The following is an 18,595-nucleotide window of genomic DNA, read 5'->3' as shown; positions in this document are numbered from 1 at the left end:
AAAAACCCCCCCCCCCCCCCCCCCCCAAAAAAAAATAAAAAAAATAAAAAAAATAAAATAAATAAATTAATTAAATAAATAAAAATAAAACAAACAAACAAAGGACAAAGGTTAGCAGCACATCTTGTCAGGCAGATAACCCCCTATTTGCAGTAAACTCTCCTTATTCTATTATTTTTCATTGGTAATCCCTCTATTCTATCACAATTCTAAAATTACTTCTCTATATGAACATTCATTGAGTGATTGACCAACCCTGTTTAAAGATAAATGATTCTCCCATTAGCTGAAGGAAGTCATATACAGAAAAATAACAGAACATGGGAGTTGGATGCAAAAACCTTTAAGAACAAGGGGTTTGCTGCAATTTACCCTTCTTTATATTGCCACTGTAATCCAATTAAGGTCGTAGTCTGGAACTACCTATATTCCAGCAGATTAATGCTCGGAAGGAAGACAAGATAGACAAAAACTCGTGCCTAACAAGAATCTCAGCAATGCAAATTATATGATTTTGTAGGAACCTACTTTCCTTTACACTTATGAAATGACAATATAATGAAACAAGATGTTTGTTAGGTCTACAATCCAAATTCGGTAGCCAACTATTCTGTTAAGACAACAAAGTTACAATTTACCTCTCTAGGGAAAGGCCCCATGCAATAACAGAAACATCCTCTGGGAACCCCATCGTGCGCAACATTTCAGGCCTGAACATGCCAGAATTTCCGACCTCCACCCACTTATCTAAACCTTCATGATAACTGAGAGAACCAAATAAACTGAGTAAGAAATCATCAAGGTGCAGAAGCAAAAGAAAGGAAGGAAAAAAAAAGGAAAAAGAAAAAGAAAACAGGAAAGGAACAGTTAACAAGGTGTACTACCTGAAGATTTCCATGCTTGGTTCTGTGTATGGATTATAAGCAGGTTTGAAGCGCAGCTTTTTCATGCCTACGCCACACGACAACAGATAGTATAAATATTACAGTTTGATATGCTTACATAGCCACATGAAAACAAAAGAACTGTATCAATTTACTAAAGGATAAGCTAGTCAAGCAACAAATATAACCTCTGGAAATCATGCACAGCAAATTCCAGATGCAATGCTGACCTTGTTCAAGTTGAAACTTAACTGGTGTGCATTGTGTTGGTAAACTAGTACTTGAAGAAATGACCATTAAAAAACGCAAGTTGGAGGAATATGACGTTGCTTAGAGATCATCCAGAATAAACCATAAGTTTCATCGAAGGAGCAAGTAACAACACGAAGACATCATCTAGGATAGATAGGCACAAGTCGAAACAAATGGTAGAATCTTTTCATGCCGTGTGCGCTCAATATAAAACTTCAATTTTTCTTTGCAATATAGGCTGTTACCTGGCACAATCAAGATCTGGACCCTATACCTCTAGCATACAGCAAAGGTGTTTTCCAATAAACTACATTGCTTACTTGCGAATTTTCAAATGTTGAACAACAAAACATAGTTATCAAGATTTAAATAAAATGCATGGTATAATCTACATATACATTCTTAGTCAACCATTAAGTTCAGAAGTATGCTACGCAACCACTTAATAGCTACACAAACTAAGAAGATTTTTGATATATAAAGGGACAGTTACTGAGTGTCAGCTCCAGACAACTATCAGTCATGAGACCCTAATTCTGTATCGAATACTCTACTTTTATCCTATCAGTAGATAGTATAAGCATTTAACAATCTGAAACTATCTCCCAGAAAAATGGTGAACTGGTGCCATTAATTCATGTAACTCCACATGATTATATGATCAGTCAAGTTGTGTATCTGACACACGAATTTGATGTGTAATCAATAGTACATCATATACACAGTTAAGAAGGCAAAGCTGCCATTCAAAAAGATAAATAGGCTAAAGAGATCTTAAATGTTGAGAATCTACCATGAGCAATCTGACATTTAAGAGGCCCAGAAAGGTCAGAATTGACTTCTAAATGACATAATCATTAGGCAACGAATCAATATTATGAACAAGCAAATAGTGTCAAGACTAAGTCTTCTTTCTCCATTCTCTTTTGCAATAATTGGTGATTCAAGTACGAAATAGATGCAGCCTTACCAAGGGAAGCAAAGAAGTCATTCAGCACTCCAATAAGATGACCAAGTGTGAGGTTTCGGTCACATATGAGACCTGACAACAGTCGAAGATTGAGTGAAATTGTCAAGACTTCCTAACACCTTGAGGTTTTTTACATTCGGATCAGACAAAGATTATTCATTAATCATGCAAAAGTGACAGAACCATACCTTCTATCTGATGAAACTCAGCAAGATGAGTTCTGTCAACAGCTTCGTTCCGGAAAACACGATCTATAGAGTAATACCTCTTGGGAGTAAAAGGCTTCTGAACAAGGCAATGCACCAATTCGGAAAACACGATCTATAGAGTAATACCTCTTGGGAGTAAAAGGCTTCTGAACAAGGCAATGCACCAATTAGCAATCAGCAGTGCACCAATTAGCAATTCTTGGGAGTAAAAGGCTTCTGAACAAGGCAATGCACCAATTAGCAATCAGCAGTGCACCAATTAGCAATCAGCAAGTGCAGTAGATGGATCATGGAATAAACAGTTTAAATAATAAAGAATAATAAGAAAAATATAACACTCCTAAGATGCAAGCAAGGAAAAATTTACATCTCCAGAACCAAGTCACCTCCCTTAGTCTTGTTTAATGCAGAAAGAAATCAGGTTAAAAGAGGTGCATCTCCAGAGGACCTCATCCGGTCCAATATAGCCAGTGGAAATCTTAACTACCTATGATACGCTTCTAGATGAATCAGTTGAGCAATATGAAAAACGTGCAAAGGATATCCTAAAGATGGTGGTATTTTGCTCTTTGTGCAAGGGAGCAAATGTCTTAAGAGGTAGGTCTGGTTTTATATCCCCAAACCCTGTACCTGGCCTATTTTAATGGGCTTTTCCATGCTTTTGACATTAAAGTATAATTTCAAAAGGACAAAATGCAAGGACAGGTTCTTCAATAAATAATACAGTGTCAACTTACTCCAAATATAAAATGGAACAAGTGTTCAACCTCACATCTATAAGATTTCACTTATTCTCAATCTCACATTTAAATTAAGATCTCACTTTTTTGAAAATGAGATGGTCTTCCAATTCCTGTTTTCCATGTGTTTGGTGGAGAACATTGCAACATAATAACTGAACTCACCAGATAAAGAGATGAACAATGTGTATGCCAGGGTTACACACAGGATTTGTTGTTATAAGCAACAGTATGCGCACTTGAAAGGAAAAAAAATGAACTTTCTATTTAGCATTAATGAACTGATATAATAGGAGTGGACCTTCTGAGCAAGTAGGTAAAGCATTCTCGTAGAAACTGCAGTCGTATGAGTTCGGAGCAGATTTTTCTCTGCTTCCTCCCTTTTCCATTTGTATCTATAACTGTGGAGGGCAGGAGCTTGGTCAAACACTTGTTTGCAACTATATCATAATTAATAATGTCAAACATACCCCATGGACCCATAACCGCCAATTTCATGGACTTGCTTTACTTTCTCTAGATAATCTTCAGGTAGTTCCCTAGTGGTGGAAGGAACTGCAAGAAAAGGTTATGTTACTATAAAAATAGAAGACACAGTTGAATTATCAACTGAGATAAGCAACAAACCTTTAAGAAAAAAGGTATCATGTGAATCACGAGCAGGGTGTTGTTGAGGTTGGAATAGTGCATCAAAATTCCAGAAGCTGCAGAATGAACAATGAAATGGATAGCGTTTCAATATTCACTCTATGACAAAACACTTAAGGAGTTTGAATGTAACATATGCACAAATGGAACTTCCTAGAATAAATGAAAAGAATCCAGCCTGTATGAACTGGTGCCGGTAGAGACTTTGCAGGAACATGATTATTTAAATATTGGCTGCTACAGACAATACTTCAATTTTGAACACCCAGCAAATATGACACTTTCATCTTTTTCATTATAACATTTTAAACGAGTTATCAGTGGGTAATATGGTTAACTATGCATAAACCCTTTGTAGCAATGTTGTTTTAAATTTGCTACACCTTTAGTTTTATTTTTGCAGCCAGAACCCCATTCTTTTTACAATTCTACCCTGAAAGAAAAAGATTTTTTTTACAAGTAGACCTCTTGTTTTATTGTTGCGGAAATATAATTCTCATGCAACTGACATATGTCTACACTTACAAGAAGGCAAGGATCACTACCTGCTCTCAACAAAATTATTTGTTGGCATCTCCTCAAAACTGCAGTAAGAGAGTCACATTCAAGACTGCAATCAGCATATAAATGTAAACTTAATCAGCTAAAAATGATCTTCCTTAGCTTACCCCATCTGAAGAAAGATATTCTGGATTGCTTCTCTCACCTGAAATAAACAGCATTGGAATATCATAAACTACAGATAAGAAGAAAGACCTATAGGAGTATAGGACAATGCCCAATATTGGTCAGAAGCAATAATAGCATTTACATGAAGAGAACCAAATTTTCCCCAGACCACCCCTCATTTATACTTGGAGAACCTGACTTGTCAGGGAGAGAGAGAATAACAATATTGCTTCCAGATATTAAGTCTCAAATTTGGAAGGGTGCACTTTCACCCTTAAATATTCATTATTTATGTTCTTACTCTCCCATAAGGTTTCTGGAACAACTATACTCATTAACACAAAAAAGGTTGAATGGACCAATGGTAAGGCTAACTGAGGACAGAAATCCCTTGTGATTTTTCTCTACATTATTCCTCACACATGATTACAGTTCCTAGAATATTGAATATGTAGCAGACGCAGGATCTTGACTGCATCATACTCCAAAGTCAAGTCTGTGAGATGCCAAAGGGATTTGTTCTTCATCCAGAAGGTGACAAATAAGTGAGATCTCTTGGAGGCCATATTAAACTTGCCACAAAGTCTAACCAATATTACGGGTGGGTGTTTTTTTTTTTGTGTGTGTGTGGGGGGGGGGGGGGGGGGGGGGTTATCAAAAGCAGGGTTTTAAATGTCGGATTGTCGAGGCAGGCTAAAATTCATGTCGATAGGAATAATTGGGTATTCGGGCGACATGTACTAAATCGGATTGCATATCAAATGGATTTCTACTCAATTTGGTTCACCAGATGGAACGCACATTTGTCTTCTTATAGGCTTATCCTACTTGAGTTGAGTATTCACATCAAGACACAAATTGTTTTCTTCATTTTTTTAAGAGAAACCAGTGGAATATTACTAAACAATAAACAAATACACATTGTCAAACTAGAACTTTCAAGTATCTTGCATAAAATTACAAAAAGTAAAGTGTATTGGCATAAAAATTGATCATAAAGTTTGGACTTTGGATTGATTTCAGCTACGGTTCAAACTTATTGTTTACTCACGTTTTATGAACTCGCATTTTCAATATTGTAGAGACAAAGACGAAATGAGAGGAAAATTGCGCGGAAAAGAGAGTAGCATTTTTTCTTTGCCTAATTGTATTATATGTTATCAGATTAAATGGTTAGCAAAAGCAAAAGGAAGAATTTAATCGGGTTAGGTTTGGAGTACTAAACCCAAACCACATACTTTATCAACTCAAAAAAAACATGCGGCCAATTTTCAAGGTTGAAAATCAGCCGATATGTCCGCGCAATAGCCCCGCGACATGGACCTCAAAAAATGGATATCCGACTTGCAAATGATCCAAATATCTGTGTTGCTCTAATCCTCCGATCCGACATGTTCAGCTAACATTAAAAAACTCATGGATCATAAGCTAGGAAATGATGTCATAATAGATAAGTTGTTAAATACAATATCGAAAGGCATTGCATACAATATTGAGAAAAAAGCGGGCATAGAGATTACTCAAGGCTGGAGATAAAGTCAGTTACGTTTCTTCATGTGGGGTTGATCAATGGGAAATAAGTAGCTAATTACTCAGGACTAAGCGGCTTATAATTCAATTTAGGTTGGGGATAAAAAATGACCATCTCTCTAACGTCCAGCAATCTAGTACAAGTAAATGCGGGTGTGAGATATTGGTCTTCGTCTAATCCAGATGATTCCACGGTTCACCTAATAGAGGGAAAAGGCTAGAAGCAAGGCAACCTACTGCAACGCATGTCTTTTCTTCCAGTCAGATGGCCTAATTATAAAAAGTAAATAGGTGCCCCTTGCAGGGCACATCTAATAAGCATATGAATTCCCATTTATCAGTAAATGTCTCGAAGTTTGAAGGTCATTCTGTCAATATCACAAAATCGGCTTAGATGACCTCTGCCATCTACAAGCGTGTTTATTTTATCATATGTAAAGTGAATGTTATCAGTTGCACTCCACAATGTATTTAAGATAATTTGAAAATTGAAGCTATGTTACTCCTACCAAATGAGAGGCAGCCCCTTCCCCCCCGCCACCCCCTCTCTCTCTCTCTCTCTCTCAAACAAAAAGAAAAAAAAAAGGAGAAGGCATTTCCATCGACTATTGTTTAGTACACTGATGGCAGGTAAAATACCTCCTCTCCAACACATGGTTTTGTTAGGGATTAATGCTTCCATACTGGAGCATTTAGACATTCATCACTGAGAGTAGCACCTATGTCGGACATATCTCAACTAAACATGACAAGGAAAGGAAGGGAGATGTCAAGTCTGCCTCGGAGGCAGAGATGTAGGTAGCTCTATTTCAATTGGCTGTTCTTGCCCTCTAGATGTGTAGTCTTTAAATCGCAAAGTCCTTCCAATACCCTAAAAACCAAAAAAAAAAAAATCGAACACAGATAATTAGCAATCAATGTACAAACCTACCTTCCATATTCTGTGCGAAATGAAGTTATTTAATATGAATTTATAAGGAAAAGGCTACTTGTGTTAATAAACTAAACTATGCAATACCGGGAAGAACATAGAGTTATTTTTATATGAATAGATGATGGAGTATACCATATACATGATATCAATTTTAATCATAAAAGATTTGTAGTACTAGAAGATGTCTCGAGTCAAATCTTTGCCAAACTTTTTTCTCTCTGGTGGCATACATGGGGCTTTTCTCAGAGAGTTAACCCTTCCAATGTCCTGTAAAAAAGGATCCAAAAGGAATGGTATATCATATAAATCTAATAATCGTGTGAAATAAAGAAAAGTTGGTGCCTAAATAAGATGTTCCCAGCAATGCAGAAACAGATAATCACACGACAAAAAACCAACAGGTAGGAATTATCTACAGGAGATGAAATAAAATTTAAATCATCAAGGAAAAGATGCGTTACTGAAGGGTAATGAGCTTCCGCTTTTTTCAGTGTCGGCGATATCCTTATCGTCAACCACCTGTTGTAAAGGAGACGTTACACCCGAAGGAAACTATAAAATAATTTTATGACAGGGGAAGTTCACACCAAAAATAAAGGATGTAGACAAGAATGCGGGCATAGAGAGATGACCGAAATCAGTTAAGAAGTCTAACCGGTAAAAATATAATAGCTCCATGTATCTAAAGTGTCAAACTATAACCCCGCCACCCATCCACCACCCCCCCCCCCCGCTGCCCGCAAACCACACATCCAAATTGATTGTACATTCCATAGGACATATTCGCAAATTTCCGTTAGATAAATAGCGAGACATTAGTCGAATTTGTTATGTAAGAAGAAGATAAGGCATTAATCGTTAACAAACAGCAACTAATGTGGTTCGCGTTGGATTTCAAAAGCAGTTCCTCGTAATCCATGGAAAGCCCAAAACTCTTGAATGGTTGCTTTTTTGGTTAGCTGGAAAACCTATCAAGTCCAAATGCAGAAAGATAATTGAAAAGATGCAACTTCTAAACGCATTTAGAATAATGAACTCGAAGACATTGTGCCAAGGATATAGAGCTTGGAAGAAAGGCTTGATGACATTCAAGCTGAGAACACTTATGAATCAACCATAAATATTATGCACTAAAGTTAAGGGCATAGAGTAAGGTGAAATGACAAAACAAAGAAAGTGTATTATAGTAGATTAGCTTACTAGGAGGAAGCAAATAAGAGAGAGAAATAAAAGGTGAATCATAGTTAAAAGATATTTTTACGCGAAAACCAAATAGGCAAAAACCTACAAAGAAATGAAAAAATGTAATAGCTTAATCAAAGTAGGAGAAAACTAAGAAGAATCTCAAACAACAATAAGTCATAGTGTTCCAGAAAATCAAGACTAGAATGACAACATCGTGACCCCTCTACTGTAGAGAAAAGTAAAGAAAGCATCTTATAGAAGAAGAGAATGTGTAGGAAAGCAGAATTCAGATAGAAATGTGAAGGAATTGAACTGGAGGCATTGCTTAAACGGAAGAAAGTTAGGGTCTCCAAATAAGAGACCGCAGCTAGCTTGAAATATAAAACTAGGATTTAATCCATACTTGCAGTAAGCAACAAGATCCAGTTGAAGGACCAACACATAAAAAGGAAAGCAACAGGTTATGTATGATAAAATATATTGTTTGATAAAAGCTTCAGTATCAGACGTCTAAAGTAGAAATCATTGAAAATGGAGTCCAATTATTATTGATTCATGAAATGCATCAATCCAGACTCCATGCAATGAGTTTAAACTACATCATATGAGGGGCAATAGATGGAGAAATGGTTAAGAAAGAATTACAAACATGAGCAAGACATGAACAAAATGCGCTAAACAAGTCAAGGCATTTAAAAAATGTCACCAGATAAGATAGTAAGGTTAATTTGTTGAGAGATGGTTTAGCCTATTAAAGTGTTTTAATTTCTGAAGAGAAGCTGAACAAGTGTTACCTTCTGTTACTAGAAAACAAGGTGTACAACTTACAAAGCCTGAGTAATGAATAGTATACGACTCTAACCTCGGAGCACTTTGTAACCCATTTAACTTGAAAATTTTGTAGTTCTAAAACCATGTTTTAAAAGCCCTGCCTATCACCTAGTGTGTACACTAGGCCCTCGCCTAGCGTCTAGGCGTATCTAGGATACCCACCTACGTTTTGGAAAAGCGGCCAAGGGAGCGTGGGCTGCTCACGTAGATTGTAACCTTTAGGCAAGGTTTTCAAATACTCGGTTATCGGGGATTTATCGATGACCAAAATCGCTTATCGGAAGCGGATAATCGGGGATATATCAGGGATAAGTAGTTAATTTATGAGTGATATATGATGTTGTAATAAAATATAATTAAAAATATATCTAATCAATGCTTAATGAAATAATAAACATAAACCAAAATGTAAATCATCATCGTTTAGATCACCTAACGAAATTGTAGAAAGCGAACTGCATCATACTTGAAAAAATATAATGTTAGTCAAAATGGGCCGATAATTAAGAACTTTTTATCGGGAATTATCGGATTATCGCCCCATTTTGACTAACATTATATTTTTTCAAAAAAAAAGGCTATGATGCGTTTCGCTTTCTAAATTTTAGTGATTTAACATGATGATTAACATTTTGGTATGTTTATATTTACATTAACATGATTGATATATTTTAATTATTATATTATATATACACATGCATCCAATATATCACCGCGATAAATACTATATATCCCTGATATATCCCGATTTCCGCTATCCGATAAGGATTTTGGTCACCGATAAATCCCCGATAACCGATATTTAAAAAGCTTGCCTAAAGGTACAAATTACGTGAGCAGCCCACGCTCCCTGCGCTTCAAACGTAGGTGGGTACTAGATACCGCCTAGACGCTAGCGAGCGGCCTAGGGTGTAACCTAGGTGGATAAGGCAGAGGCTTTTTAACATTGATTAGAACTTACAAAATTTTCAAGTTAAAATGGGTTAACACAAGTGCTGCGCGAGGTTAATTCTATACTATCATTATCGAGCTTTGTAAGTTGTACTTGTTGTTACTAGTTAACAGAGGTTAACACTTTTTCAGAGCTTCTCTTCAGTAATTAAAACACTAAAGGCTAAACCATCCTCAACAAATAACCTTACTAATCTTAATCGCTGACATTTTTTAATTGGCTCTTTGACTTGTTTTAAGCTCAATTTTGTCTATGTCTTGCTCATGTTTGTAATTCCTTTCTTAACATTTCTCCACTATTGCCGCTTCTCATATGAATGTATTTTTAAACTATTGCTGGAGTCATGGATGAATGCAATTTCATGAATCACATAATAATTGGACTCATTTCAAATGATTTCTTACTTAACCAGTCTGATGATTGAAGCTTTATCAACAATTTTAATTCATACATTAACCTGTTCTTCTTTTTTATTGTTGGTCTTCACTGGATCTTGTTGGCTTATCTGCAAGTATGGATAATCCCTATGTTTTACTGCTTTCAAAGCTGCGGTCCTTTAATGGAGACCCTACTTTCTTCGTTTAAGGCACTGCCTCCAGTCAATTCCTTCAGCTTCTATCGAATTCTTGCTTCCTAACACATCTCTTCCTCTAAAGATGCTTTCCTTTACCTTTTCTCTACATAGAGGGGTCACGATGTTGTCATTAGTCTTGATTTTCTGGAACCTATGAACTTATGTTGTTTGAGATTCTTCTAGTTTCTCCTACTTTGTTGTATTTACATTTTCATTCTTTGGTAGGTTTGGCCTATTTTTGGTTTTTCGGTAAAATATCTTTAACATAACTGATTCACCTTTATTTCTCTCTCTTATTTGCTCCTCTTGAAGCTAATCCTACTTAATACACTTTTTGTTTTGTCATTTCACCTTACTCTATGGCTTAACTTTAGTGCATAATATGTATCGGTTGATTCATCAGTTTCTCAGCTTGAATGTCATCAGCCTTATTCTTCCAAGGCTCTTATCCTTGGCACAATGTCTTCGAGTTCATTATTCTTAAATGGTTTTAGAATTCATCTTTATCATTATATTCTCGGCCACTTTGGACTTGATAGTTTCGCAGCTAACCAAAAAGCAACCATCAGAGTTTGGGGCTTTTCCATGGATAGAGGAATCTGTTTGAAATCCAACAGCGAACCACATTGTGTGTTTGTTACGATTTAATGCTTATTATATTTCTACAAAACAAATTTCGACTAATTGCGCTATTTACGTAAAATTTGGCGAATATGTCTATGGATGTACATCATTTATGGATGTGTGTGTTTTGGCGGGGCCAGGCGGGGGGGGGGGGGTGTGGATGGGTGGGGGGTTATAGTTGACCACTTTTGGATACATGGAGTAATTATATTTTACGCGGTTAGACTTCTTAAACTGATTTTGGTCATCCTCTCTATCGCATTCTTGTCACATCTTTTTTTTTGGTTGGAATCTACCTGCATAAAAATTATTATAGTTTCCTTGCTGGTGGCTAACGTCTCCTTTAGCAACAGGTGGTGACGGAAACGGATAATCGCCGCACTGAAAAGCGGAAGGCTCATGTAACCCTTCATAACGCATCTGTTCTCTGATGAGTTGAAATTTTATTTCATCTCCGTAGATTCCTACCTGTTGGTTTTTTGTGTGTGTATGTAGTTCTGTTTCTGCATGTAGGGGACAATCTTATTTTCCTAAAGAGCAACCTAACTTATATCTTTACCTTATCACAAGACGATAGTGTACAAGCATTATTATTTACTCCTACACCATTCAATTTTGATACTTTATCTCTTACACACGGACTGCGAAAGGGTATAGCTATCTCGTGAAGAAAAGGCCCGACCATGTATTGCACGCAGAAGAAAAAGTTTTGCAACAGATTTGAACTCACGAGACATCTCTGGAGGTTATGCTACTCAAAGTTTCATTTATCGTTAAATATGATATCATGTATATGGTGATACTTCCATCATCATTCATATAAATTTTCCAACATAGCTTCATTCCCGCTATGCAGTGAGTTTATAGATTATTACACACAAGATACGCTATTTTCTATGATAAATTCATACATTTAAATTAACTGTCATTCCAAGGCACACAGAATAATTGAAGGTCTTAGAGAATAAGCATTGATGGCTAATTATTCTGTGTTCGATTTTTTTGTTTTGGTTTTAGGGGTGATTGAAGATTGGAGTTTAAAGGACTACAATCTAAGTCAAGAACAGCGCAATGAAATGGCTACCTACATCCTCTCCTCGAGGCCAGACTAACTATCTCCTTTCGCTTTCCTTTGGATGTTTTAGTGAGATATTCCGACATAGGTTGGTCTCTAGTGTGAATGTCTTAAAATGGCTCCTATGGGAAGCATTAACCTAACAAAACCATAGTGTTGAGAGAGGTATTTTACCTGCCATCAGTGTACTAAGACAATAGTCGATGGCAAATGCTCTCCTTTTTTTTTTTCTTTTTGTTTGAGAGAGAGGAGAGAGAGAGGGGGGGGGGGGGGAAGGGGCTGCTCTCATTTGGTAGGAGTCAAATAAGCTTCAATTTTTCAATAAATCTTAATACATTGTGGAGTGAACCTGATAACATCACTTTACATATGATTAAAAAAACACGCTTGTGTGCAAGGTCAATCTAAGCATTTTTGTGATATTGACAGAATGACCTTCAAACTCGAGACATTTATGATAAATGGGATCATATGTTATTAGATGTGGCTGCAAGGGGGCGCACACTATTTTTTACTTTTATAATTAGGCCATCTGACTGGAAGAAAGACATGCGTCAGAGGTGGCCTGCTCTAGCCCTTTTCCCTCTATTAGTGAACCGTGGAATCATCTGATTAGACGAAGGACCAATATCTCACACCCGCATTCACTTGTACTCGATTGTGGATCGTATGAGAGATGGTCATGTTTTTATACCAACCTATAATTGATATACCGCGTAGTCCAGTAAATTAGGCTACTTGATTCCCCATTTGATTCAACCCAACATGAAGATAACTTAACTGACCTTTACTCCACCTTGATTAACTCTATGCGCCGCTTTTTCTCATATTGTATCAATGCCATTTCGATTATTGTAATTTAAGCAATATATTATTTGATCAATCATTTCTAGGCTTTTGATCATGGTTTTTAATGTTTAGCTGACATGTCGATCGGAAGGATAGACAACACAGATATTGTCATTTGAAGTCGGATATCATTTTGAGGTCCATGTCGGGGGCTTATTGCGGGACATATCGGCTGATTTCAACCTTGAAAAATTGCGATGTTTTTTATTGAGTTGATAAGTATTGGGGTTGGTAGTACTCAAAACCCAAACCCGATTAAATTCTTCTTCTTAGCGCTTTGCTCCACTTGTAATCTGAAAAAATAATACAAATTAGGCAAAGAAAAAATGCTACTCTCTTTCGCGGCTGCAATTTCCTCTCATTCGTCTTGTTGCTACAAATTGAAATTGCGAGTTCATAAAACGTGATGTATAACAATACAGTTTGAACCGTAGCTTGAAATCAATCCAAAGCCAAACAACTTTATGTCAATTTTATGCAATACACTTACTTTTTGTTAATTTATGCAAGATACTTGAAAAGTTCTAGTTGACAATGTGTATTTTGTTTATTTGTTAGCATAATATTCCACTTGTTTCTCTTTAAAAATGGAAAACAATTTGTGTCTTGATGTTGAATATCAACCAAGTAGGATAAGCTATAAGAAGACAAGTCGTAATCTTGGTGACGAAAAAAAGCAGAAAAAAAAAAACTTGAGTAGAATCCATTATATGGCAATCCAGATATTTAGTACATTGTCGCCCGACATACCCCGCAATTTTCGCTATCCGACATTGAATTTAGCTGCTGCGACATCCCGACATTTAAAACCCCCTGCTTTTGATAACCCCCCCCCCCCGCCCCCCCCACAACACACAAAAAAAAAACACCACCCGTAATCTGGTTAGACTTTGTGGCAAGTTAATATGGCCTCGCAAAGAGATCTCACTTATTTGTCAGCCTCTGGATGAAAGAACAAAATCCTTGGCATCTCACAGACTGACTTTGGAGTAATGATGCAGTCAAGATCCCTGCGTCTGCTAACATATTCAATATTCTAGGAAATGGTAATATGTGTGAGGAAATGTAGAGAAAAATCAGCAGAGGGATTTCTGTCTCAGTTACCTTCCACTTGGTCCATTCAAACCTTTTTTGGTGCTTAATGAGTATAGTTTGTTCCAGAACTTATGGAGAGTAAGAACATAAATAATGATATTTAAGGGTGAAAAGTGGCACCCTTCCAAATTTGAGACTTAATATCTGAAGCAATATTGTTTCTCTCTCTCCCTGACAACTCAGGTTCTCAGTATAAATGAGGGTGGTCGGGGAAAATTTGGTTCTCTTATTTGTAAATGCTATTATTGGCTTCTGACCAATAGGGCGCATTGTCATATACTCCTATAGGTCTTTCTTCTATCTGTAGTTATGATATTCCAATGCTGTTTATTTCAGGTGAGAGAAGCAATCCAGAATATCTTTTTCAGATGGGTAAGCTAAGAAGATCATTTTTTAGGCTGATTAAGTTACATTTAATATGCTGATTGCGTTTGATGTGATCTCTTACTGCAGTTTTGAGAGATGCCAATCAAAAATTTTGTGAGAGCAGGTAGTGATCCTTGCTCTTGAGTGTAGACATATGTATTGCATGAATTATATTTCCGCAACAATAAACAAGAGGTCTAACTTGTAAAAAAAATCTTTTTCTTCAGGGTAGAATTGTAAAAAGAATGGGGTTCTGGCTGGCAAAAATAAACTAAGGTTGTACAAATTTAAAACAACATTGGCTACAAAGGGTTTTATTGCAAAGTTAACATATTACCCACTGATAAACTCGTTTAAATGTTATAATGAAAAAGATTGAAAGTGTCATATTTGCTGGGTGTTCAAAATTGAAGTATTTGTCTGTAGCAGCCAATATTAAATAATCATCGTTCCTGCAAAGTCTCTAACGCACAGTTCATACAGGCTGGATTCTTTTCAATTTATTCTAGGAAGGTTCCATTTGGTGCATATTTACATTCAAACTCTTAAGTGTTTTTGTCATAGAGTGAATTTGAACCTATCCTTTCATTGTTCATTTGCAGGCTCTGGAATTTTGAATGCACTAATTCCAACCCACAACACCGCTGCTCGTGATTCACATATACCTTTTTCTAAAGGTTTGTTGCTTATCTCAGTTTGATAATTCAACTGTGTTCTATTTTATAGTAACATAACCTTTTCTTGCAGATTTCCTTCACCACTAGGGAACTACCTAAGATTATCTAGAGAAAGTAAAGCAAGTCATGAAATTGCGGTTATGGGTCCATGGGTATGTTTGACATTATTAATTATGATATAGTTGCAAACAAGTGTTGTGACAAGCTCCTGCCCTCCCACAGTTATAGATACAAATGGAAAGGGAGGAAGCAAGAGAAAAATGCTGCCTCCGAACTCATATCGACTGCAGTTTCTACGAGAATGCTTTCCCTACTTGCCCAGGAAGGTCCACTCGCTATATATCAGTTCTATTAATGCTAAGTAGAAAGGTTCATTTTTTTTCCTTTCAAGTGCGGCATACTGTTTGCTACAACAAATCTCTGTGGTAACCCTGGCATACACATGTTCATCCTTTATCTGGTGAGTTCAGTTATGAAAAAAAAAAAAAAAAAAATTGCAATGTTCTCCAGCCAAACACAGGAACAGGATTGGAAGACTCATCTCAATTTTCAAAGAGAAAGGTGAGATCTTAATCTTAAATGTGAGATTGAGAATAATGAAATCTATAGATGTTGAGGAGAACACTTGTTCCATTTTATATTTGGAGTAAGGACACTGTAATTATTTATTGAAGAACCTGTCCTTGCATTTTGTCCGTTTTGAAATTAACTTTAAATGTCAAAGCATGGAAAAGCGCCATAAAATAGGCCAGGTATCAGGTTTGGATATAAAACCAGACTACCTCTTAAGACATTTGGCTCCCTTGCACAAGAAGCAAAATACCACCATCTTTAGGATATCCTTTGCACGTTTTTCATAATTGCCAACTGATTATCCTAGAAGCGTATCAATAGGTTAGTTAAAGATTTCCACTCTATATTGACCGGATTGAGGTCGCTCTGAGATGCACCTCTTTTTAACCTGATTTCTTTCGCATTAACAAGACTAAGGGAGGTGACTTGGTTCTGGAGATGTAAATTTTTCCTTGCTTGGCATCTAGGGTGTTTATATTTTTCTTTTATTCTTTATTTTTAAACTTTTATTCCATGATCCATCTACTGCACTGGCTGATTGCTAATTGGTGCACTGGCTGATTGCTAATTGGTGCATTGCCTTGTTTCAGAGCCTTTAACTCCAAGAGGTATTCTCTATAGATCGGTGTTTTCCGGACCGAAGCTGTTACAAACTCATCTGGCTGAGTTTCATAATAGAAAAGTATGGTCCTGTCACCTTGCATGATTAATGAATAATCTTGTCTGATCCGCGAATGTAAAAACCTCAAGTGTTAGGAAGTCTTGACAATTTCACTCAATCTCGACTGTTGTCAGGTCTCATATGTGACCGAAACCTCACACTTGTCATCTTATTGGATGCTGAATGATTCTTTGCTTCCTTGGTAAGGCTTGCATCTATTTCGTACTTGATCACCATTATTGCAAAAGAGAATGGAGAAAGAAGACTTAGTCCTTACACTTATTTGCTTGATTCATAATTTGATTCGTGCCTAATGATTATGTCATTTAAGAAGTCGCAATTCTGACCTTTCTGGGCCTCTTAAATGTCAGATTGGCTCATGTAGAATTCTCAACATTTAGATCTCTTTAGCCTATTTATCTTTTGAATGGCAGCTTTGCCTTAAATGTGTTATGATGTACTATTGAATTACACATGCAAAATCGTGTGTCAGATACAAACTTGACTGATCATATAATCATGTGGAAGTTTACATGAATTAATGGGGCACCAGTTCACCATTTTCTGGGAGATAGTTTCAGATTGTAAATGCTTATACTATCTACTGATAGGATAAAAGTAGAGTAATTCGATACAGAATTAAGGGCTCCATACTGATTAGTTGTCTGGAGCGACACTCAGTAACTGTCCTTTCCTAATCAAAATCTTCTAGTTTGTGTAGCTATAAGGGTTGCGTAGCATACTTCTGAACTTATGTTGACTAGAAGTATATGAGATTAATACATGCATTTTATTTAAATCTTGATAACTATGTTTGTTGTTCAAATTTGAAAAATTCGGGCATAACAATTAGTTTATTGGAAACACCTTTGCTGTATGCTAATAGTATAGGTCCAGATCTTGATTGGTGGCAGGTAACAGCCTATATTGGCAAGAAAAATTGAAGTTTATATTGAGCCAACGCAGAAAGATTCTACATTGTTCGACTTGTGCCATCTATCCTAGATATTCTTCGTGTTGTTACTGCTCCTTCGAATTGAAACTTATGGTTATTTGGAGATCTCTCCAGCAACGTCATATCCCCAACTTGCGTTTTTTAATGTCATTTCTTCAAGTACTAGTTTTACGCAACACAGCACACCAAGTTAAGTTTCAACTGAACAAGGTCAGCATTGCAATCTGGAATTTGCTGTGCATGATTTTCCGAGGTATATTTGTTGCTTGACTAGCTTATCCTTTGTAAATTGATACAGTTCTTTTGTTTTCATGTGCCTATGTAAGCATATCAAAACTGTAATATTTATAACTATCTGTTGCGTGGTGCGTAGGCATGAAAAGCTGCGCTTCAAACCTGCTTAGTAATCCATACCAGAACCAAGCATGGAATCTTCAGGTAGTACCACCTTGTAACTGTCCTTTCTTTTCATTTTTTCTTTCCTTTTTTTTTCCTTCCTTTCTTTTGCTTCGCACCTGATGATTTCTTACCATTATTTGGTTCTCTCAGTATCATGAAGGTTCGATAAGTGGGTGAGGTCGGGAAATTCTGGCATGTCAGGCCTGAAATGTTGCGGCACGATGGGGTTCCAGGATGTTTCTGTTATTGCATGGGGGCCTTTCCCTAAAGAGAGTAAATTGTAACTTTGAGTTGTCTTAACAGATAGTTTGCTAACCGAATTTGATTGTAGACCTAACAAACATCTTGTTTCATTATATTGTCCATTTCATAAGTGTAAAGGAAGTAGGTTCCTACAAAATCATATAATTTGCATTGCTGAGATTCTTGTTAGGCCGAGTTTTGTTATCTTGTCCTTCCTTCTAGGCATTAATCTGCTGAATATAGGTAGTCAGACACGACCTTAATTGGAATTACAGTGCAATATAAAGGGGTAAATTGCAGCAAACCCCTTGTTCTAAGTTTTGCATCAACTCCATGTTTTGTATTTCTGTATATGACTTCCTTCAGCTAAATGGGAGAATCATTTATCTTTAAACAGGGTTTGGTCCAATCACATCAATGAATGTTCATATAGAAAGTAATTAGAATTGTGATAGAATAGAGGATTACAATGAAAAATAATAGAATAAGGAGAGTTTTACTGCAAATGGGGGTTATCTGCCTGACAAGATGTGCTGTAACCTTCGTCTTTGTTTTTTTGTTTTATTTTATTTATAATTAATTATTTTATTTATTTTTTTACTTTTTTTATTTTTTTGGGGGGGGGGCGTTCTGGATTTTAGATGTATGTTTTTGAGTGTATATCTAGTTGTTGTTCTTCAATCGACAGTTTTGTACTTCA

The 18,595-nt window shown here is 36.4% G+C and overlaps 1 protein-coding gene across 1 annotated transcript in view; it reads right to left on the bottom strand.

Annotated features, from left to right (window-relative positions):
• Positions 1 to 18,595, bottom strand: part of LOC109848016 (phenylalanine--tRNA ligase alpha subunit, cytoplasmic-like) — a 31,671-nt gene that overhangs the window by 645 nt on the left and 12,431 nt on the right. Inside the window, exons 8-16 of the mRNA XM_020417267.1 lie at positions 4,372 to 4,409; positions 4,249 to 4,287; positions 3,683 to 3,759; positions 3,526 to 3,610; positions 3,357 to 3,456; positions 2,295 to 2,391; positions 2,107 to 2,178; positions 885 to 951; positions 639 to 764 (exon numbers count right to left, since the gene is read on the bottom strand). Of these exons, the coding sequence (XP_020272856.1) occupies positions 639 to 764; positions 885 to 951; positions 2,107 to 2,178; positions 2,295 to 2,391; positions 3,357 to 3,456; positions 3,526 to 3,610; positions 3,683 to 3,759; positions 4,249 to 4,287; positions 4,372 to 4,409 (701 nt within the window). The remainder of the gene's footprint in view (positions 1 to 638; positions 765 to 884; positions 952 to 2,106; positions 2,179 to 2,294; positions 2,392 to 3,356; positions 3,457 to 3,525; positions 3,611 to 3,682; positions 3,760 to 4,248; positions 4,288 to 4,371; positions 4,410 to 18,595) is intronic.

Source organism: Asparagus officinalis, chromosome 7 (genome assembly GCF_001876935.1).
Source record: "Asparagus officinalis chromosome 7, Aspof.V1, whole genome shotgun sequence".
Lineage (NCBI taxonomy): Eukaryota > Viridiplantae > Streptophyta > Magnoliopsida > Asparagales > Asparagaceae > Asparagus > Asparagus officinalis.
Note: the sequence above shows the minus strand (reverse complement) of the source record. Positions and strands in the feature narration are given on the sequence as shown.